Below are 24,469 nucleotides of genomic sequence, written 5' to 3' on the forward strand. Positions count from 1 at the left end.
TACAAGATAAGGTCCGTTGGCATGGACCATAGGGTGAGTACATGGATTGAAAACTGGCTACAAGGGCGAGTTCAGAGGGTGGTGATAAATGGGGAATACTCGGAATGGTCAGGGGTGGGTAGTGGGGTTCCCCAGGGTTCTGTGCTGGGACCAATCCTATTTAATTTGTTCATAAACGATCTGGAGGATGGGATAAACAGTTCAATCTCTGTATTTGCAGATGATACTAAGCTAAGCAGGGCAATAACTTCTCCACAGGAAGTGGAAACCTTGCAAAAAGACCTGAACAAATGAATGGGGTGGGCGACTACATGGCAAATGAGGTTCAATGTAGAAAAATGTAAAATAATGCATTTGGGTGGCAAGAATATGAATGCAATCTATACACTGGGGGAGAACCTCTGGGGGAATCTAGGATGGAAAAGGACCTGGGGGTCCTAGTAGATGATAGGCTCAGCAATGGCAGGCAATGCCAAGCTGCTGCTAACAAAGCAAACATAATATTGGCATGCATTAAAAGGGGGATCAACTCCAGAGATAAAACGATAATTCTCCTGCTCTACAAGACTCTGGTCCGGCCGCACCTAGAGTATGCGCTCCAGTTCTGGGCCCCAGTCCTCAGGAAGGATGTACTGGAAATGGAGCGAGTACAAAGAAGGGCAACAAAGCTAATAAAGGGTCTGGAGGATCTTAGTTATGAGGAAAGGTTGCGAGCACTGAACTTATTCTATCTGGAGAAGAGACGCTTGAGAGGGGATATGATTTCAATTTACAAATACCGGACTGGTGACCCCACAATAGGGATAAAACTTTTTCGGAGAAGAGAGTTTAACAAGACTCGTGGCCACTCATAGGTTGGACTTGATGGACTTGTGTCTTTTTTCAACCTCACCTACTATGTAACTATGTAATTATGTAAGAAGAAGTGGACCTGGGAGCAGTTTTGCCCCAACAACCAGCCAATCATGAGTCCCCTTACAGTCAGACCCTCCCTTTCATAAATTGCCTTGAGAAAAGCAGTTCCTTCAGAACACAAAAGGGTATAAATGTTTGCAAAAATCCCTATACTTTATCACTTGGGAGCAATAATGTTTTCTCTCAACAAAACTTCTGTTGAATGCAAGGTGCACTTATTAGATCTGGGCCTCCTCCTCTTGTATAAATTGCTGCCAAATAGTAGAGGAAAATGTACATATAATGAAAAAGGTAAGGTTATATACCTACCCATATTTTCTGCAATGCTGGGCCTGGCATTACTCTCCATGCTGGGAGATTCCTTGGGAATGATGAGTACCCTAAATATCGCAAGAATACAGCCTATCTTTTCATAATATTTATCTTCTTGTCTTTCCCAGGATTCACCATGGTGAGTGTGAAATCAACCTCATTTAGATGCCACAGGTGGAAAATGGGCTAAGATAAGTATATAATCAAACTTTTTTACTAGCAGGTACAATTTTACACTATTATTATACATAATTTTTAACAGGGGAAGGGGACTCTGATCTACAAAGCAGATCTTGCATTTTATTGCAAGGTCCACTTTAAGTAATGTTTCTTTAAATCTGATAAGCCGTATATAGTAAATAAAATACAAACAAAAAGTTTTAAAAACATAAAAGCTTGCTGTTGGACCATGTTTGCTCTCATCTGCAACCATCATGCTTTGCCTTTATAATTATTTAAAGCTTAATTCAAAATTTAAATTCTTACCTGTCACCAAGCAGATGAATTTAGCATCACAACCCTCTGACACAGCCCTTGCTTTCAACGTTGTTTCGAAACATGGCTGTGTCTCTTCTGTCAGTTGAGATATAATATTGCAAAATGTGGTCCTGGCAAAGGGAGGTAGGGTGTTAGGTAAGCAGCAAAGATTTTTTTTTTTTTAATTACTTACATTTATACAAATAATGCTAACGCAAGTGTAAGAACTACACAACTAGGTTTATTAAAGCTAGAACAAAAACAAGTATGGGGGTTATCCAAAGCAATTGATGAAATTCTAACTGTGATTTTTTTTTTTTACTACAGAATAGAAAATTAATAATATTATCTAAACAGCTGCTATGAATAAAAGCTGAAGTATTTTACTGATCCACTTTTTACAAGAAAAAAAAAATAAATCAAGCCACATTTGTTTATATTGTTTGTGTTTTATTCAAAATATATTTTATGTTTTTTTTAAATAAATGCATTTGTTGGTGTGTTCATTTTAAATCTGCCTGGAGTTAAGCTATAACCTAACCCCTATAATGAACTGATAAGTACTCATTCATACAAGCCAGTGTGCACTATGGTGCACATAACACATGCACTCTAGTGTGCACTGCACATGTGCACAGGGACGCATTTTTAAATTTTTCATCACAGTGCCAGTCTTGTTTTCTTTTTTTTTTTTCTTTCTTTTTTTAACTTACACTTTATTCAACTCTATGTGTGACAGCAAGTTGCAATGCACTATAGCACTTCGGAAAAAAGTTCAACATGTCATATTTTTTCAGTGCACACCAATGCAGCATGTTGGTGTGAAATAAAGCAATAAACATAAAGCAGGTTACCCTGTCTATCCATTAGGACTGCAGTGGGAAATGTAGTCCAATGCCAAACTTCCCAACTTTCTGAGATGGGAATGAGGGATACATATTAGCAAAAGTATGTAGGTATAGGAGATACCCCCTGCCCCACCTCCCTTAAAGGAGAAATATAAAAAAAAAAGATTGATTAAAAGTGTGTTTTTATTTTTTTTTACAATTACTATTCCTAATACCGGCTTTTGAAATTTACAATTGCAGCAATTTAATTAAACTGGATAAAAGGTTTAGCACTGGGAAACACTTTTTGATAGATTGATAGTGCATCAGACAAAAATGAGGGACAAATGAGGAGGAAAGAGGGGCAGAGGGACTTTGTTCCGAATGAGGGACAGTACTTCTAAATCAGGGACAGCTGGGAGTTATGCAGTGCAGATAGCGTGAATAAGCCCTAATTCTTAACACCTCCCTTGAATTTATCCTAATCCTTAAAGTTAACACTTATTTTGACCCTAACCCTGAATATTTATTCCGTGAGACATGATGCAGCTCCTTGTGTCCATGACACCAAGAAACACAGACACTGCACTGAACATGAGATTACATAGGTACTTTTCCTAAAGCAAAAAAAAGTACCCTAATGCCCTGTACACACGACCTGTTTTGCCGTGGGAATAAACTCCGAAGGTTTCTCCGACGGAACTCCGACAGAATTCCGCTAAAACGGTCTTGCATACACACGGTCACACCAAAGTCCGACCGTCCAGAACGAGGTGATGTAAAACACGTACGACGGGACTAGAAAAAGGAAGTTCAATAGCCAGTAGCCAATAGCTTCCGTCTCATACTTGCTTCAGAGCATGTGTCGTTTTTGGTCCGTCGAAACAGCATACAGACGAGCGGTTTTCCCGATAGGAAATGGTTCTCTCAGAAATATTTAGAACATGTTCCATTTCTAGGTCCGTCAGAGTTTTCGAAAAAAAAAAGTCTGATGAGGCATACACACGATCGGAATAGACGATGAAAAGCTTCTGACTTTTTCTGACGGACATTCCGCTCGTGTGTACGCGGCATTAGGCATAAAAAGTGGGAGCTGACATTGCTGATTTGTTTTAAAAAGTGCAGGCTCTAGGGTATCTTGATCCTTTTTCTCGCTACTTAGCAAGTCACTGACCTGGATGCAGGACAGTTTCTTGGACTTTGTTGGATGCAGCTTCTTCCAGCTCAGTGCCTAACTAGATATAGGAAGATGACAGTCCTGGAACCGGCACTTTTAAAAACAAGTAATGGTAATGGTAATTAACATTTGTTGGTCCTGTATTTTTAAAAAATAATGCATTGTGAATATATAGTCAAGACAACTAAACCCTAAGGAAGCATAAAAAATAAGAAAAAATAAAAAAACTTTACATTAACCTCCATCCCTCACCCTTTACCTTGTTTAGCTAGGAAATTTCAGTGCCCAATGTATTAAATAGCTGTCACTGCAATAGATTTAATTATGTCTTGACAGCCTTTCAGTGCCAGCAGCATGCTTTCAAACTGTCTGGGTTAAAGTTTCAGCTGCTGGCAATGAGAAAGGGTGGGTTTCTTCCAGTGTAAATCCCACTCCCATTGCTTTCATTGGGTGTGGGGATTTATGGTGGCCATACATACTTCAAAAAAATTATTGATTTATTTTTCTATCAAGCTTTTCCAATAGAATAATCAATCTATGGTTCACAACCCATTTGAACAATATTCCACAATGGGGGAAGTGGGTTTTGATCAATAGATAAGATACATTTGTAAGCATCTCTGTTTCCACCATGTAATCTCAAAATCGGATTGATCCAAATATGATTGTATTCACAAAGCATCTTGGTGCTGCTGCTCAATGCAAACCTAACAATAGCTTTCTGCCCTGGCCAACTGAATCAGTTTGGTTGGATCTTTTTTTTTACATACAGTTAAAATAGATTGGAAGGAAAGTTATGACTATTCAGTTGTCTGCAGATTCAAATACATCAAATGGATAATACAGCTGAAGCCTGTTAGGGTACCATTATTCAAAAAAAATATGGATTGAGTGGAGACCTACAAATTGAATAAAGAAAAGTGATTATTCCAGTACATCTTGTTTGAGGCTCACATCAGACAAGCCCCATTTTGTTAGATAAAAAAACACCCTCCTCCCCAAAGGGTAGACATTTAACACTTTGATCATATGGGATGGAATCCCAAATGAAACGCTGCCATAATGACATAAATGCTTATTTTACTTATTGAAGCTATCTACCTTCTGCTGAAGGCCATACGTTATGGTATCAGATCAGCTTGAGGATACTTTAGAAGCCAGAGTTAGTATTTTTATTTTTTTTCTATAAACAGGAGACTTGGGGAAAAAAATAGAATAACACCAATGGTATTATCAGTGGAATACTTATAACCCTAAGAAGCATATCAGATGGGAATGGATCTGGTAAATCACTGGTATACTTGTGCTCATTTCAGATTCCCTTAAAATGTCAGCCTTAACTATGAATTTCTCTTATTTGTTTCCTTTACATCTGTCAAGTATACAATTAAAAGTCTTTTGTTTTATCCGTGTGATGAACTCAAAAATACATGTTGATCTTGCTACTGAGCCCGGTAACTCTCTGCTCACTATCTATGCTAACCATTATCAATTACATTGTTCTCTGTGGACTACAGGACCTCATCCCTTTATGTTATGGACAGTAGGAGCAGAGTTCAGAAGTCCTATCACATTTCAGTTATTACAGAGGGGGGATTGAAGGTGGTCATCCTAGGCTGGAAGTGTATTACTAACAGAATAATCAGGAGAAAAAAAAATGTTTGAGTTTAGATACCCTTTAACTATAAGCAGCCAGTTAGTTTCCTTGTAGGATGCCCAAGGAGCCCTATCCCAGAGGTTGCAGGTGGGGGGAGAACTTCCTGTGGATCTGTCTGGAAGTGGGAGCGAGTACCTGTCAAAACCAGGTACCTGCCCCCCCACCCCCACCCAAAACAAGTGCCAATAATAGAAGAAGAGGAGGGGGAGGAGGGCATAAAGTGGAATGTTCCCTTTAGGGTGAAGTTTTTCTTTAAATGAAGAATATACAAAATTCAGAGCTAACAATCTTATTTTTACCATTCTTCACTTGTGCTAGATGCCAAGAAAACATCCAGCCTTATGAAAACAGACCTATTACATGTGAGATAAGATGGCAGTGCTGTATTTAACAATTTAACAATATAAACACTAGGCTCACACTACCTCTCAGGTTTGCTTTAAAGCGGAGGCCTTTTTTGCCAAAATAACAACTTTGTGAGGCAATACAACAAATAATTTAACTTAAGTTACATATCTAATAAAACTGATAAGGAAGAAGCTAGGGATTTTAGTTCAATATTATAATGAGATTCAGTTGACACATAACATAAAAATGAAATACAAAATGTGTATTTAAATACTTATTATATACGTCATAGTATCATGCAAAAGCAAAAACAATGAGGACTATTCACCAATAGCAAAATATACATTTATGCTCAAATGAATAAGGAGAGCAAAAGCATTACCTTCCAGGCACGTAATGAGCGTAGCGACTGACACTGGATCGGCTGCGACAAGCAGAAACGTGCAAAGCCAAGGAGACATTTAAGCAGAAAAGCATTAGTTGATGAATTTAGAAGGCAATATCATTATACATCGGTCAAACATCTACTGGATTTTGACTGCATATGACAATTACAGAATTACATTACAACATAAATTACAACATTTTCACAGGGTGGCATATTAGAAGGATCATGCAATGGATGAAATAGCATTGATAAATGTGCAAAAGCTTTTAGACAGAATATATAAGCATGTGACCATTTTGACTTTATAAGCAATTCAAATGATTTGAATTTTTTAAACTTGATCTTTCAAAAACTTGTGGGCAGGTGCAGTCTAATTTCTCCACTGCAGATGGCACTCATCCGGCCTTGTAGCTTTAGAGGAAGTCAAGAGGAACACAGTTCCTTTATGGTTTCCTGGGCCACTGGGGAAGCAATCCGGTTGTATCCTGACGCCCCAAGTGACTCTGGCAGTAACCTTGGCTCCCAGGCTTGGTGTGGTTTTGCGAGTTGGTAGAGTAAGGACCGATACCCAGTCTTTTAGGGACAGCACTAGCGGTAGGGAGTTGTTCCTGACAAGGAGTAAAAGCGTAGGGTCACAACTCCTTTGGGCATCAAACCGTTTGGGCAGGAGACAGCCAGGTCGCATTCTTCCCTCTAAAAACACGCTGTCAGAGCGAGTGATACTTGCTCTCTTCCCATTACTGGAGACCATAAGTGTACCCAGTTGGGGAGCCTTCCCACTGGGTTTGTTGTGAACTGTTGCTGTGCTGTTTCAATACAAGCTTTTTCATTGCACCCCACTTACAATCTTAACTAACCTTTTTTAGGCTGTCATTTAATCTTATAATAGTAGATATATGAAAGGATAAGCTGAATGATCTTAGAGGAGAAATATTTCTAGCGGATTTTGACACTTCCCTTTGTCATCTGAATAATGGCGTTGGTTTATTAATGGCATATAGACTGATTACTTTGCAAGGAAAGTTGCACTTTGCAAGGGAATTTTCCCCAGAGTTAGTGATTGGGGTAATGCTCTGCTGACTCACATCATCCAATCATGTGCAAGCAAAAAATGTTTCTCTATTTTTATTTTGTGATTGGGTATTCTTTGCAAAGAATTCACATGCAGATTTACTAAGCTCTGGGTACACTTCCCTTGCAAAGTGAACAGTTGCCTTTGGTAAATAAACCCCATATACAGTATCTTTCTGGTTACAGCAACATGGTCATCCAACCCATGATGAGTTCTCAAAATATTTCTATTGCAAACACTGGTGGGATCAGGATCTCTAACCATAGGATGATAAAGCTGTAGTAAGCGCTTAAACCTTCCCTTCTGGGTTCCTAGGAATTCACCCAAAACTGAGATTTCTGTTCTTCGCAGACTTTATTTTTGTTTGTATTGGCTACAATTTCTTTACTTAATCTGCAGCTGGAATTTCTGTTGTTGTTCATCACTCTTGTACACCGGAAAGATGAATATGGAACATCGAGTGTTTTATCACCCTTTTGAGAGCATTGAGAAGTCAGAAGGAGGCTGTGAGCCAGAACAGGTTGAGACAGAGAAGTGGCATCAAAGGAAACGTTTCATGAGAGATATACAACCACCGGCTACTTTAATAGGTACAGCTTGTTGCTAGTCCTGGGTAGGGATGAGCTGAACACCCCCCCGGTTCGGTTCGGAGCAGAACATGCGAACAGGCAAAAAATTTGTTCGAACACGCGAACACCGTTAAAGTCTATGGGACACGAACATGAATAATCAAAAGTGCTCATTTTAAAGGCTTATATGCAAGTTATTGTCATATAAAGTGTTTGGGGACCCGGGTCCTGCCCCAGGGGACATGTATCAATGCAAAAGAAAGTTAAAAATGGACGTTTTTTGGGAGCAGTGATTTTAATAATGCTTAAAGTGAAACAATAAAAGTGAAATATTCCTTTAAATTTCGTACCTGGGATTGTCTATAGTATGGGGAACCCCGCGCCAAAATAAAAAAAAAATGGCGTGGGGGTCCCCCCAAAAATCCATAACAGACCCTTATCCAAGCACGCAATCTGGCAGGCCACAGGAAAAGAGGGGGAGACGAGAGCGCGCCCCTCCTCCTGAACCGTACCATCTGACTCCCCAGGAAAGCCATAGGGAAGTCCCCGTGCGTCAGAGGGGGGCGGGGTCACCCGGGAATGTCACCCTGTGGCCCCGCCCTCAGTTACAAAAGGACTGTCATCTGCGAGGACGCGTCATACGGCAGGTGCCTCACATAGAAGCGGTCAAGTCACGGCTTTTTTGTTTCTTTTTCGGTCCATCGGCAGAGCGATGAATGGACTTTGTGGAACATTTTTATATTTTATTTTTTAATAAAGGACTTGTCCCAAGCCGAGTCTTGTCATTTGTACCATTTTGACACTTTTTTTGTGAAATGGTAGGGGTACATTTGTACCCCGCTACCATTTCACACAGGGGGAGACCGGGATCTGGGGGTCCCCTTGTTAAAGGGGGCTTCCAGATTCTGATAAGCCCCCCGCCCGCAGACCCCCACAACCACCAGGCAAGGGTTGTGGGGATGAGGCCCTTGTCCCCATCAACATGGGGACAAGGTGCTTTGGGGGGCTACCCCAAAGCACCCTCCCCATGTTGAGGGCATGTGGCCTGGTACTGTTCAGGAGGGGGGGCGCGCTCTCGTCCCCCCCTCTTTTCCTGCGGCCTGCCAGGTTGTGTGCTCAGATAAGGGTCTGGTATGGATTTTTGGGGGGACCCCCACGCCATTTTTAAAAAATTTTGGTGCGAGGTTCCCCTTAATATCCATACCAGACCTGAAGGGCCTGGTATGGAATTTGGGGGGACCCCACGCAATTTTTTTTATTTTGGTTCGGGGTTCCCCTTAATATTCATACCAGACCCAAAGGGCCTGGTAATGGACTGGGGGGATCCCATGCCATTTTTTTCAATTACTTATTTTATCTGTATTGCCGGGACCGACAATTCATTAAAGCCGCGAGTACTTTTCAATGACTTTTTTTCCTTTAGAAGTTGTATTTTGTGCAGGGACTGTTCTAAAAATGGGAAAAATGCGCCACTTTACAGGCATACTATAGACACCCCCCAGGTACGAAATTTTAAGGAATATTTCACTTTTATTGTTTCACTTTAAGCATTATTAAAATCACTGCTCCCGAAAAAACTGCCGTTTTTAAAACTTTTTTTGCATTGATACATGTCCCCTGGGGAGGACCCGGGTCCCCAAACACTTTTTATGACAATACCATGCATATAAGCCTTTAAAATTAGCACTTTTGATTTCTCCCATAGACTTTTAAAGGGTGTTCCACGGCTTTCGAATTTGCCGCGAACCCCCCAAATTTTTCACTATTTGGTGAACAGGTGAACACCCGATGTTCAACTCAAACATCGGGCTCATTCCTAGTCCTGGGCTTCGACCCCCTTTTGCCTTCAGAACTGCCTTAATTCTTCGTGGCATTGATTCAACAAGGTGTGGGAAATATTCCTCAGAGATTTTGGTCCATATTGACATGATAGCATCATGCAGTTGCTGCAGATTTGTCAGTTGCACACCCATGATTTGAATATCCCATTCCACCACATCCCAAAGGTGCTCTATTGGATTTAGATCTGGTTAGTGTGGAGTCCATTGGAGTATTGTCATGTTCAAGAAACCAGTTTGAGTTGATATGAGCTTTGTAACATGGTGCATTATTCTGCTGGAAGTAGCCATCAGAAGATGGGTACACTGTAGTCATAAAGGGATGGACATGGTCAGCAACAATACTCAGGTAGGCCATGGCATTTAAATGCTGCTCAATTGTTGCTAAAGCGCCCAAAGTGTGCCAAGAAAATATTCCCCACACCATTACACCACCAGCCTGAACCATTGATACAAGGCAGGATGGATCCATGCTTTCATGCTGTATACGCCAAATTCTGACCCTACCATTTGAATGTTGCAGCTAAAATCACGACTCATCAGACCAGGCAACGTTTTTCCAATCTTCTACTGTCCAATTTTGGTGGGCCTGTACGAATTGTAGCCTCAGCTTCCTGTTTTTAGCTGGCAAGAGTGGCACCCAGTGTTTTCTTCTGCTGCTGTAGCCCATCTGCTTCCATGTGTTGTGCATTCAGAGATGGTATTCTGCATACCTTGGTTGTAATGAGTGGTTATTTGAATTACTGTTGCCTTTCTATCATCTCAAACCAGTCTGCCCATTCTCTTCTGACCTCTAACATCAATAAGACATTTTTCATCCACGCAACTGCTGCAACTGCCGCTCACTGGATATTTTCTCTTTTTCAGATTATTCTCTGTAAACCTGAGAGATGGTTGTGCATGAAAATCCCAGTAGTACAGCAGTTTTTGAAATACTCAGACAAACCTGTCTGGCGCCAACAACCATGCCACATTCAAAGTCACTTAAATTCTTTTTCTTCCCCATTCTGATGCTCGGTTTGAACTTCAGAAAGTGGTCTTCACCACATCTAGATGCCTAAATGCATTGAGTTGCTGCCAAGTGATTGGCTGATTAGCAATTTGTGTTACCAAGCAATTGAACAGGTGTACCTAATAAAGTGGCCGGTGAATGTATGTATGATTGCCATTGGTAAAATCTCCTGAAAATACTAGTGACCTGGTTGTCAGGTTGACATACATCTTCATTACTTGTGTCACTAATTCTGAACATACATAGACACCTGTACTTCTTATTTCTCTCCAGCATTTGCTACAACCTTGTTCCGGTGTTCTGCCATATAGTGTCCTTGTATCAGATAGTGTCCGCCTCGTACTGCGCAGGCGCAGCGCCTGCGCAGTACGGAGGAGCAGGAGATGCCGAAAATGCCCGAAGTTGATCAGCTGACCATCAGCTGTACACGGCGCTCGGGCACCTGTTAGCGATGGCAGTGTAAGAGGGCCCCTCGCGGGCTTGCTTCGCTCGCCACGCTTCGGGCACGGCCTCGCTGCGCTCGGCAAATATTTATTCTAACTCTATGTCCACTTGGATAGTAGGGAATGATCCTGGACATAGGGTAAGAATAAATGCGCAGGCGCCGTGTACAGCTGACGATCAGCTGTTGAACTTCGGAGACTTTCGGCGTCTCTTTTGTCCTCCGTACTGCGCCTGCGCAGTTCAGGGAGGACACTATATGATAGGGGACTGAATTCGATAAGACACCGGGTCTGTGAAGTTTTAAAGTCAGTCACAGCCAGCGAACCAACTTTTTTCAGACGGAGAAGTAGTAGACTACGTATATCCCTCGTGACAGGTGTACTTTAAGGGTTTCTCCAGAACTTCGCAATGTAACCTAGCCCGGTCATTTGGCCCAGTTGCAGACTAGTTCTCTTCTCTGTTAGCTGCCAAACCTGACAGAACATTTACTATTTCTAAATCTTTCACCTCAAGTAACCAAAGACACAGTTAAACTTGCCATAAGCATGTGTTAGATAGCTTATATATTATACATGCAAAATATTGTAGTATGAGATAAGTACCTCATTAGAATGCAATAGCACTTCCTGTCAATGTAGCATGCATGCATGTAACAGAATTCAGTGACATTGATGCAACTTTTGTAAATTATTGAAAATATTGTGAACTCAGGGGTCTGCCAACAAAAAAATCTTGGACCGGGCTACCAAGGATTAGGCTGTCTGCAACCCTGGCTTGAACACATTTGTTTGAGGTATAGCACACTTGATCCTACAGTTTTTCCTAGGAAATCTATATATAACAAAGTTTCTACATTAAAATTGCTATTGAAAACATGAGTTGATCATAAGAGTTTCCTACTCACTCTTCCTGTTAGAATTTTATTTATTTTATATTATGGATTATACAAGAGGTGTTGAAACATGTAAAGGTCACGGGGAACACCATCATTTCAGTAACAGGATCCTGAATAAAGAAAGGGAGAGGTCACTGCTGCACACCATAAAAAAATGAAGGCTACTGGCACTGTGTTATCAATTATGTGATAAAAAAAAAAAACTTTGAAGTTGTAATTTGCTATTTTATAAAATAGGCAATTCCGTTTTGGATAGAGTGGAGAGAAGGGTTAGACCCTTTGTCAGGTTTTTAGTTCTGAAATGAATAAAAGAAAAAGGGTGCACTGACCTAGTGCATTATCCAACAAATTTTTATTAAAAATATGTAACAATAAAATCTACTCACAAGCAAAGGTGATAAAAGCGCTCATTAAAGTTGTAAACCTATTTTTTTTTTTAAATAACAAACATGTTGTACTTACCTCCACTGTGCAGTTCACTTTGCACAGAGTGGCCCCAAACCTCCTCTTCTGGGGTCCCACGGTGGCGTTGGTGGCTCCTCCCCGCATCGAGTGTGCACGTTGGAGAAGCGCTCTCCTTGGTGGACACCCGTGCGGTCGCGCTCCTGAGTCCCGCATCTGTGTCCATTCACACAGAATGCAGGACTCAGCCCCCTGGCGCCGCATCATTGGATTTGATTGAGAGCAGCAGAAGCCAATGGCTGCGCTGCTATTACTCTAGCAAATCAGGACACGAGACACCAGCTACAGATGGTGTGCTCGTTCCTGGACAGAGGATGACAGCGTCCAGGTAAATGAAATGGGGGGGCTGCAACACTAAAAAAAGGTTTTTCCCCTAATGCATAGAATGCATTAAGGTGAAAAACCTTGAGGCTTCATGACCCCTTTAAGCCACAACATGTGACTAAACACCCCCAGACCACCTGGAACCACTGGGGGGGGGGGGGGTTCCTGCTGGCTTACGCGTTTTGAAGGAAAATCCTTCTTATTCAGAGCGTCAACCAGCAGCAACCTAGGCTAGGGTTCCTCCTCCTCCCCCCTCCCCCACACACTGGTGGTTTCAGGCAGAGTGTCTAGTTACGTGTTGTGGCTTGATGAGCACTTTTATCACCTTTGTTTGTGAGTAGATTTTATTGTTACCTATTTCTAATAAATATTTGTTGGATAATGCACTGGGCCAGTGCGCCCTCTTTCTTTTATTCATTTCTGCAGTGCTGTAAGGACAACCCCAGTCCTAGAGGGCAGCAAGGCTATGGAGGAATATCTAGATATGCATGGTGGGACAGTCACTATTGGATTCATTCACGTATGTGCAGGAGTATTGCTGCTGTAGGTTTTTATTGCTGTCTGTGTAGACACACTGGGTAGATTCACCCTTTATGTGTGTTCTGAAGACTTTTTTCTGGTATACAAAGTGATAGGAAATCCACAATATTTTTTATGTGAATACATTTTCATTGAGATTAGTATAGAAACAGTACAATAGTGCAAGAAAACAAACAGACTTTGGTGACTCAAGAAAACACAGACGCAGGATAGACACGCCAAGCAGGGCTTAAGGCAGTCAACGTACAATAGTGCAATATTATGTTACATTTCCAGGAAAGGAATTACATTCAGTTAAGCAAGTATAGCAACATTATAACAGCTTTCAACACATGGCTTCCATTGTTTATCAAAGGATGATCGTGCTACATATTTATGGGAAAACATCTTTTGAAGCGAATAGTGAACATTAATATTTATTGTATTATAACTGTATTGTCTCCCTTTTTTATTGTAAAGCGCTGCATAAACTGTTGGCGCTATTTAAATCCTTTATTATAATAATAATAATAATTTGGTACTATATCCTGTCTCCAGTGCTTCATTATAACATTCTTTGCCGCTATGAGAACGTGGGTTATGACCTTCCTGTAGGATTGGGGAAAGTGGTCTATTCCTAAATGCAAAATCGTCTGAGCTAGATCTGGCTGTGTCGGGATACAAGGGAGGTCAGATATAAAAGAGATCTTCCTCCAAAAGCTGGTGAGGTTCTTGCAGTATCAAAATATGTGGAGTAGGTTCCCAACCTGTCCAGAGCCTCTCCAGCAAAGGGAGGAATTAAAGGAAGAAAATTTTGAAAGTTGGTATGTAGTCAGGTACCATCCGGTGACTAGTTTTTGTGTGAGCTCCCAATGGGTAATACCATGGGGGAGATTTACTAAAACTGGCGCACTCAGACTCTGATGCAGCTGTGCATGGTAGCCAATCAGCTTCTAACTTCAGTTTGTTCAATTAAGCTTTGGCAATAAAACCTGGAAGCTGATTGGTTTCTATGCAGAGTTGCACCAGATTTTGCATGCTTCAATTTTTGTAAATAACCCCCACAGTGACACAGAATAATTGAAGCGAAGTGCCATCAACCATAGAGAAGGGGATTAAGAGCTGTTGAGAAATCCACATATTTTTACTTTTTTTGAGCTATCCTTCTAATTCTTACTGTGTCTCTGTGACTGAAAGTGAAGGGATATCTAACTGACAGGACACATACAGCTAAAATAACAATATGACATTTCCATTTCCAAAACTAGGAAGAAAAAAAAATGTGGCTTTACATACACCTCAATTCATAATTTTTTGCAGTGAATATTTTTCCTTGAAACACTGACTTCAAGAATTGGCAACTATACCAAATGTCAGCAGCACGATTAATCGTTAAAATATCAAAATCACAATTCTACCCCCCTTGTAATCTTAACCTCCTTAGTGGTATTCCCGAGTGTGGCTCGGGGTGAATTTTCAGTACCAAAAGCGGTAACTCCAAGCCACACTCAGAATTGCATTGCGGGATCCAGGGAAAGTTACTTAGCTTGTCCCCAGGATCCTGCCATGTCCCCCCGCTGTGTGTGGGGGCTGTGTACTCCGCTCGATCTATCACAGGGCCGGGCTCCGTTCCCTGCGAGCGTTGCAACGCACGGTGATAGAGAACGGCGCCAAATTCAAAAAGTGAAAAATACACAATACATACAGTACACTGTAATCTTACAGATTACATAACTGTATCAAATTAAGTAACAACAGCGACAATTCTGCAACTGAGCAAATTTCAGTGTTTTTGATTTTATTACATTATTAAATCATTTTTTTATTATTATTTGTTATAATTATTTATAGTTATTTATTATATTATAATTTATTTTTTCGTGTTTCAAACTTTATCATACCCGGGATATCTACTAGACTCTTATTTAGACAGATTTAAGTGTGTTATTGCTAAGAATTACAGCCCTTCAATATAAAACGCCAAATTTCTATGCAAAACTTTGTACCGCTTTGAGCATCAAAAATCTGACATAATCATACGGACAGAGCATTTTCCAGATTCAGTGCAGAGAGTTCTCTGCTCAGCTGACAGCTGGCAAAAGAAAAAAAAAAAACAGGCAGCCTGCCAAGTTTCTCACAACATTGCATAGGTGGAGATAAAGAGAAACATTGTAACACTTTGTCCTTTTAGATCAAAGGAATGAATTTCAGTCTGTAAATGAGGGAAGTTTAACCACTTAAAGACTGAACCTTTTTTGACACTTGTTGCTTACAAGTTTAAAGATGTATTTTTGCTAGAAATTTACTAAGAACCCCAAACATTATATATTTTTTTTTCAGCAGAGACCCTAAAAAATAAAATGGTGGATGTTGAAATATTTTATGTCACACTGTATTTGCGCAGCGGTCTTTCAAACGCATTTTTTTGGAAAAAAAATATTATGAATTAATAAAAGACTAAGCAGTAAAGTTAGCCCAATTTTTTTTGTATAATGTGAAAGATGTTATGCCGCAAGGATCGTGACCTTTATTCTAAACAAAAAAATCCTCATTCTCATTTTGGCCAGAATCGTGCAGCTCTACTGGACACAGATTATTATGACTAAGCGCATTCTAGCGTGAAATGTGTCAACACATCTCCTTCAGATCCTGTTGCTGTGATGGTTTTATTGTGGACTTTGCTTCAATAAAGACTTCTGGATTTTTGGAATTTGCCTTTCTTGTTGCATTTGCCCAGGTAGCCCACCTACTTTAGGCAGGGTTAAGGTTCCCCCTTTTTTGCTAATCTATAAGCACCTTTAATTTGCTTTCTGTCAATGGGAAATGTTCAAAATGAATATTGGATCTCAAGTCTAACCCCCTCAGTGATTGTCTCAGCTGAGCCATGAGCATTGATAAATTGAGGCTCTTTTCATCAATTCAGGGTTAGCTATACAGCTATACAACTGCTTTCTGTCCACCTGTGCTCAGGTGAGGGATACTGGATCCAGGATTTCTACTACTGTCACCTCAATAAATTTAAAGGACGGAGAAGCCTAACACTTTGGAGGTACTCTGGTTTTCCTGTATCTATTCTTCTACACATTGGAGTTATTGCAAACCATTAAAATACAAAATAGCTAGTGCTAACAGAGTATGTGGTTTCCATATAATACATCTCAGATACAATAAAAATTATCCTGTTCAGGTTTAGAATCAACTCATTTAGAGTCATGTCATTAAGATGAATGCATGGAGAGATGATCCTCAATAGTTACAAGATCAAAGGCAAATACATTTCTGAATAAGGGTCTGTGAGTGTGAGTTTTTGAAGGCAGTATTTTTGTAAGCCAGGGCATCCTGGTACTGAATTGGTGGACAGGATCTGTTTTAAAGTTCTTAATATTCTGTGTTCCTATAACTGGCTTCCTGTCTCTCAGACTGTCCAGGGATCCTGCAATGGCAGCACCCGAGAGTCGATCCGAAAATCAGCTGAGGTGCCGACATCGCAGGAACCCTGGACAGTGTCCTAATATTAAAAGTCAGCAGCTACAGTATTTGTAGCTGCTGACTTTACGTTTTTTCGTGGGGGGAGCGGAACTCTACTTTAAGGTCAAATATAAGCAGCTTGATACATACAATATCAGCATCCCTGATAATGCCCCCAATTTTTTTGCACTGGGATTTTTATCCTTAGCTTTGACTTTTCAGATCTAAAAGGATGATGCAATGTTTGTTTTTACACCACTGGGAGGAATCATATAAAAATAGTAATGATAGAACCTTTTGCTTATTGTAGTATCCTCCTCTAGTTAGGCCGCAAGGCTAAATTTAGTTTTTGGCTTTGCTGGCATCAGTGGAGCAGCAATTGATTGTTTTTGTCTGGTCAGGGTTTCTAGGCTGGATGTCTAATTTCTCCAACTTGCTTCTGGATTAAGCTTCCTGAATATAGGGTAGGGAGTGTCATAGCATGAATATGCTGGGAATGTCACCAGCATGAATATTTATCATGCTCCAGCCAATCTCTGAAAGGAGGCATCCAAAGGGTGGCTGGGGGGGGGGTGTAATAAATGTTTGGGAAGCCTTTCAAAACTGCCCTTCCTTTCCAGAGAGGGTTCCAGTTCTCCTGGGGATGCTGCCCCTAGGAGAGAGCTATTGAGACAAGAGATTGTAGACCAGGCTCCAGCAGGAGCTGAATTAAAAGAACAGCATCCCCACAAAGTGGCACTGTGGATGCAAAAGATAACAGGCGCCACATCCAAATTGGAAAAGTAGACTCTAGATGGACTTTTTAGGCACCACAGTGACACAAATATTTAAAAATATATAGTCGTTTATTGACACAAAATGAGGTTAAAAATGAACAAACAAAAGTGCAGTTTAAAATTCCTAGCATTAGACGCTAAAGAAGCTACCCCATAGGCATCACCACAACCACCTTGGGGCCATACTATAATTCAGCATATGACTTAAGTACATATAAGCAGCAATATCAAAGATGGGCCTGGTGTAGGTTGATGTCACAGATAGGAGAGCTCAACACTCAATGCTCTACATCTTTCACGCTGTAAGAGCTTCTTCAGGAGCTTCAGGTAAGTACTAAAGGAAGTACTTGCATGCCTCGGTTAATCCTGCAAGTAATCCTACTGAAATAAATAGTGGATGGCGGCAGAGAGACTGGGGGAATGAGAGGAGGGGGAAAAGGGTAAGGGGAGAAGGGGGAGATACAGAGGTGTATATTAGGAGAGGGTAGCCAGTATCATTGGGGGGTCCATCAGGAGACCCAGGTGTTTATGAAATGTATTTCACCCCAATGTTTCTCATAAAACTGCCACTCATTCTAATGTGTAGTAGAAGCCAGTCCACAGTGTGTTTGAAGCATGCTCCTGTTGTCTGCTTTCCCTGGCCTGTGGTGAGGAATATGGGGTAGCTTCTTTAGCATCCAATGCTAGGAATTTTAAACTGCACATTTGTTTGTTCCTAATGTTTGTTTTACCTAATTTTGTGTCAATAAACTACTATATATTTTAAGATATTTGTGTCACTGTGGTGCCTAAATAGTCAATCTAGAGTCTACTTTTGCAATTTGTCTTCAGCAGGAGCTGAGCTGAGAGCCTGGAGAAGATTGCTGGAGGGCACTGTCCTGAAGTCTTGGTCTAAAGAAGGATCTTTTATCTGCCTCACTGAAGATCTACCTGTGGATCCTAGGTGGAAGATAGCTCCTGGGACATTGTAAGACCTGATTTGGGACTGTAGTGTGTATTGCTCCCGTAAGCATTTTTCACTAGGAAGTTCGTCCTCCCATTGACTGTTATTATGTTTTGTAGTTTTCTGTTACCCTAAACTCCTCTCTTCTTCAAGTTCCTCAGCAATACATTCTAAAAAGACATCCCCTAGACTGAGCCTGTATTGTTGGTGTGCATGGATCTGTGCTAGTGAGATTGAAAACCTCTGTGCTGGTAAGGGAGACCTGGGTCAAATTCCTTCGGGGTAAGCGCTACATTTAGTGGTGTATTTTGGTTTTGTGATGCCCTAGGCAAGACTAAAATCGGGTGCCCCCCCATTTAAATTTGCAATTTGTGGGGTCTCTGGTGGTGGCTAATGACTATGTGGTCCAAGAATAAATAAACCCTGGGCCCTGAGATTTAAGTGGTTACATTCTTAGATCTCAGTAGTTAATGCTTGGACTTGTAGTCCTTCACTAGTTGTGGGGATGTCATGTACTCAGCTCAGAGGGGTTCATGCTGGGACCTAGCTGTAGTCCTTTTTGGGGGGTCACCCAAAAGTGTAGGACTACAAGTTCCAACATGAACCCCTTAGATCTAAGGATGTGATACCCTTCAAAACTGAAGGACTACAAGTCCCAGCATGAACCCCTGAGATCTAGGAAGGTAACCCTTAGATCTCATGGGTTCATGCCTGAGACCTGTAGTCATTCACTAGTTGAGGGGGACTGTGGGGGTGTCACATCCTCAACTCTGAGGGGCTCATACTGGGACCTGTAGTCCTTCACTTTTGGGGGTCACATCCCCAACTCTGAGGGGCTCATACTGGGACCTGTAGTCCTTCACTTTTGGGGGTCACATCCCCAACTCTGAGGGGCTCATACTGGGACCTGTAGTCCTTCACTTTTGGGGGTCACATCCCCCAAAAGTGAAGGACTACAAGTCCCAGCATGAGCCCCTCCTCTTTGTATGGGTCTCTGGCTCTGTAGACTGCACATGATGACACACAGTGTATAAAACTAGCCTGTGCATGGCCTCACCTTACAGGCTTCACACTCGGTGTCTTCCCCTCAAAGTCTGCCACAGTGGAGGCCCAGAGAAGATCATAGGGGAGGTGGGTGGAGACCATAGAGAACACTTGGTGCGGAGGAGGAATTAAAATCCTCCTCTGCTTTGAATACTGATGCCGCCTCGGGCTCCCTCTGCAGGGCGGGGAGTCACGACCGTGACGTCACTGGTTGCTAGATGCTAGGCGGCTCTAGCAACCAGTGGCCAGTAAGAGCCTCAGTCAGCGGTGAAGATGGGGGCAGAGGCGGAGATGGAGCTAGTGATGCAGTGGTCAGTCTGGTAAATCTGCACCTCTGCGGCGGCCTAGTTTCAGGGGATGACTGATCGGCGGCCCAGTCCGACCGCTAGTGTCCCTTCTGCGGGAGGATGGGTGGGGGGCGGCAGGCAGGAATGCAGCACAAGGCAAACACCTTGTTTGCCTCACGGCAGATATGCCCCTGGCTACATTATAATTAATGTTTTAAGCAACTGTGCTGAAAAGACCTATCTAATTATGTAGAGAGCAGCAACAAATAAGGATCTGGCATACAGTTTGGCACTATTCTTGCACTGTTATAGTTAAACTGGAGTTGTTTTAATAAAAATAGAATTTTGCTTTTATGATTGGACTGTAACATAATCAATTTCATCTTGCCTTACTAGGGGATCACTTATAAAAATGTAAACTTGTCACCACCTAGAGCACACTCTGTACAACAGATGGGTTTTCAGAGCTATTCTGCATCCTCTAGACCAGAACCAGTTGTTCTCAGGTGCTAGTCAATGGATACTTGTAGACTGTCTATCAATGCACTCAATATAACCCCTAGCCCTCATATAATTATAGCAACTGAAAACTGGCAGCAAACTGGCCCAAGGACAGCATCTAAGTGTTGTGTAACATATGAAATATGTAAGTAGCACATGATAATTACTTAATAGCTAATCAGTTTCATGCCTGTGTACATATAATGTAAACATTGGACTTTGCTGACCGGAGGCAAGTTGGTGTTATCTTTAAAGCTACCGGTAGTTAAAAAATTAAAGACATATAAGAAAATTAGACATATTTTTGCAGATCTTTGTGTATGTGTAACCAACTGAGCATGTTTAGATTCATGTGTAGAGCCAAAGTTAATGAAACTGACAGCCAGGACAGTAGCTATGTTTAGGATTGCTTTTGTTTTTACAGCATAAAAAAATTCTTAAAAAGTAGCCAGGTCAGTAGAATAGCAAATACTCTGCATTGTTTTCACACAAACGGTATAACTTAAAGCTAGGTACATATGGAAAGTAAACTAAAAAAACCCAAAGAGGTTGCAGGATTAACTAAGTGATCTCCCCCACTGAGCTATTGTGTTCTGACAGGGGGAATGCCCACCCACCAGAACACACTCATTAGCAATCGCAGCCATTGGCTGTGAGCTCTGATCGGATGCTGGTTTTCCAGTATGCTCATTCCACAGAAGCCAGTTCTTAGACTGGCTTCTGTCAGACAGGTTGCTGTACACATGGGCTGATTGTCTGCTGGTTTCTGTTGAACTGGCCGATACCGGACAATATTCTGACTGTGTGTACCAGCCTTTAAGCAAACCTTGGGCTAAAGACTAGCTAACAGATATGCAGTGCAGTATTGTGTTACGTTTCCAGGAAAGGAATCACATTCAGTTAAGTATAGCAACATTATAACAACTTTCAACACATGGTTTCCATTGTTTATCAAAGGATGATTGTGCTACATATTTATGGGAAAACATCTTTTCAAATGAATAGTGATCATTAACCAATTCTATGACTTCCAAGGGATTTGGTGCTATATCCTGTCTCCAGTGCTTCATTATAACATTTTTTGCCGCTATGAGAACGTGGGTTATGACCTTCCTGTAGGATTGGGGAAAGTGGTCTATTCCTAAATGCAAAATCATCTGACATGGATCTGGCTGTGTCGGGATACAAGGGAGGTCAGATATAAAAGCGAAGATCTTCCTCCAAAAGCTGGTGAGGTTCTTGCAGTATCAAAATATGTGGAGTAGGTTTCCAACCTGTCCACAGCCTCTCCAGCAAAGGGAGGAATCAGAGGAAGAAAATTTTAAAAGTTGGTATGGAGTCAGGTACCATCTGGTAACTAGTTTTTGTGTGAGCTCCCAATGGGTAACACAATAGGGGGAGATTTACTAAAACTGGTGCTCTCAGACTCTGATGCAGCTGTGCATGGTAGCCAATCAGCTTCTAACTTCAGCTTGTTCAATTAAGCTTTGGCAATAAAACCTGGAAGCTGAATGGTTTCTATGCAGAGTTGCACCAGATTTTGCATGCTTCAATTTTTGTAAATAACCCCCACAGTGACACAGAGTAATTGAAGCGAAGTGCCATCGACCATAGAGAAGGGGTGTAAGAGCTGTTGAGAAATCCACATATTTTTACTTTTTTTTTTAGATATCCTCCTAATTCTTGCTGTGTCTCTGTGACTGAAAGTAAAGGGAAATCTAACTGACAGGACACAGACAGCAAAAATCACATGACTATTCCCCAGTCTATCAAAACTAGGAAAAACTTTTTTTGGCTTTACATACACCTCAATTCAGAATTTTTTGCAGTGAATATTTTTTCTGAAACACTGACTTCAGGAATTGGCAACTATACCAAATGTCAGCAGCAATATTTGCTGGACATTAGAGCTGCACGATTATTCGTTAAAGAATCTAAATCACGATTCTATCCCCCTCGCGATCTTAACAGAGCATTTTCCCGATTCAGTGCAGAGAGTTCTCTGCTCAGGTGACAGCTGTCAAAAGAAAAAAAAAAACAGAAACACAGGCAGCCTGCCAAGTTTCTCACAACATTGCAAAGGTGGAGATAAAGAAAACATTTTAACACTTTGTCCTTTTGGATCAAACCAAAGCCTTTAAGCAAACCTTGGGCTAATGACTAGCTAACAGATATGGATGTACTAAGGAAGAATTCTGCTATGTAATAATGTGCCTAAATAAAAAACATGTATTGCACCCTTGGCCAGTAATAAAGAGTACATTTCTATTCAACTAGTCATGACCAAAATGCTAAAATGTTTTTATACCTGCTATCCACTAGTCAAATGCTGAAAAAATTGTGCATGGAAATAAGAAAAGAAAAAGTGTGTGCAAGAGTTTATACCATTTTATCTGTTATTAATAACATTTTAGAGCATTTTAATTTCAACAGAATTATTTGGCTATGCTAGGTTAACTGTACTTTTTAATGTTTCATGATACCAATAAGCTTTAAAGGGTTGCATTAGCTGAAATATACCCTTCTTTTCTGATCTCACCTGTTCTCAGGTCTCACATTCAGCAGATAACTTCTGCTATCTGCTCGCGGACTGTAGACTGAGCCATTACTGTCTTCACTTTCACTTGCGCTTCCATTGCTGCTTCCATGGGAGTCGTAGTACCTCCCATTCCCAGAGGGTGTTCGGGTCATAGGTCTCCGTGTACCCATCTTGAATTATTTTTGTCTTGTGCCACTTCGATCAGCCGCCTGCGACTTCCACAAAAGTGCTGCAAGACTTCCCGTGGAGACTGGAACCTGGGGGCAGAAAGATATGCAACTGCTGTAAGATATCTGTAATGTGGAGAATACACAAAACAAATGGTGCAGTAGAGAAAAGTGAATTAAACAATACACTCATCACACACTACTGTTAGGTATTAATACCAGGTTACAGTACATACACTGTACTTTTAGTTTATGTGAATATTGACCAAGGGTGGTTTATTTGTGAGTTCAAATGATGAGGGAAGAGTGAAATTGGGAGTTTTTGCCCAAATTCTAGCACAATGTGGGCGAAATGTTTTAGAGTAATTGGGGATGACTAAATGACATATTTGGGTGTTTTTAACCACTTCAGCCCCGGAAGTATTTACCCCCTTCCTGACCAAGCCCTTTTTTGCGATACAGCACTGCGTCGATTTAACTGACAATTGCACAGACATGCGACGTTGTACCCCCCAAAAAATTACGTCTTTTCTTCCCCACAAATAGAGCTTTCTTTTGGTGGTATTTGAAAAACCTGACAGCTCAGGTTGGAGCTGATGTACTAACAAGCTGATGTTAGTACAGCAATCACCCTTCTCTGCTATTGTGTTCTGACAGGGGGACTGCCCCCCACCAGAACACCCCAGTGCTGATCAGGAGCTGGTCAGAAGACCTTTTTCGGTCATGAGCCTTCAACAGAAGCCGGCCATACAGGCAGTTTCTGTCGGATTGGCTGCCATACACATGGGCCGAATGTCGGCCGGTTTCTATTGAGCCGGCCGATGCTGCCCGACATTCAGCCCGTGTGTACTAGTCTTTGGCATTTGTTTTAAAAGAGAATTATGTGGTTTCTGTTTTTTGCAGATTCATACTTACCTAGGTGGATGCAGCATCCGTCCTCCGGCGCCTCTAACACTGCGAACAGAGCGATCTAACACCGCAGATCGCTCTGTTCTCAGGGGTCCCTTAGCAGAGAGCTGGTGGCTGTCAGTCATAACTTTCTGCTCTGCCCCCTCCTCACTCACTGGAGAGCTGGGCTGTGGAGGGGGCAGCCGGCTCAGGCTCTCAGCGGCTCGCTGAGAGGCTGAGGCATGCGCCTGTCCAGGCATGTGGGCGGATCCAGAGTCGGAATCTTGCCAGAGCCTGGACTGGTTTTCTGACATAAGCAAACAACGGACTTCAGCCCGCTGTCTGCTAAAATTGGGTCACAGGAATGCGAATTGAACTGCAAGTTGAACTGCACTCCTGTGTTTAACAGAAGTACAGGCAAACAAGCTTTGGCTGTACTTCTCCTTTAACTTCCAAGAGTCCCTCTTTGTGCAAGTCAACACACCCATTTTGCAATGTCATGAAATGTAACACCAGGCAGGAATTTGCCACAGCATTTTCTCCTATTGCAGGAAAATATTATCCCATGTTTTCTAGGAATGTTGACAATTACAGATTTACAAAAATTGTACCATTAAACA

The 24,469-nt window shown here is 41.5% G+C and overlaps 1 protein-coding gene across 1 annotated transcript in view; it reads right to left on the reverse strand.

The window, feature by feature from the left end:
• The window catches only part of ALPK3 (alpha kinase 3), a 162,102-nt gene that overhangs the window by 92,433 nt on the left and 45,200 nt on the right, over nt 1-24,469 (reverse strand). The window contains exons 2-3 of the mRNA XM_073619180.1: nt 22,795-23,051; nt 1,714-1,835 (exon numbers count right to left, since the gene is read on the reverse strand). Coding sequence (XP_073475281.1) covers nt 1,714-1,835; nt 22,795-22,964 — 292 coding nt within the window. The 5' untranslated portion in view covers nt 22,965-23,051. The remainder of the gene's footprint in view (nt 1-1,713; nt 1,836-22,794; nt 23,052-24,469) is intronic.

The sequence above is a fragment of the Aquarana catesbeiana genome, linkage group LG03 (assembly GCF_042186555.1).
Source record: "Aquarana catesbeiana isolate 2022-GZ linkage group LG03, ASM4218655v1, whole genome shotgun sequence".
Taxonomy (NCBI): domain Eukaryota; kingdom Metazoa; phylum Chordata; class Amphibia; order Anura; family Ranidae; genus Aquarana; species Aquarana catesbeiana.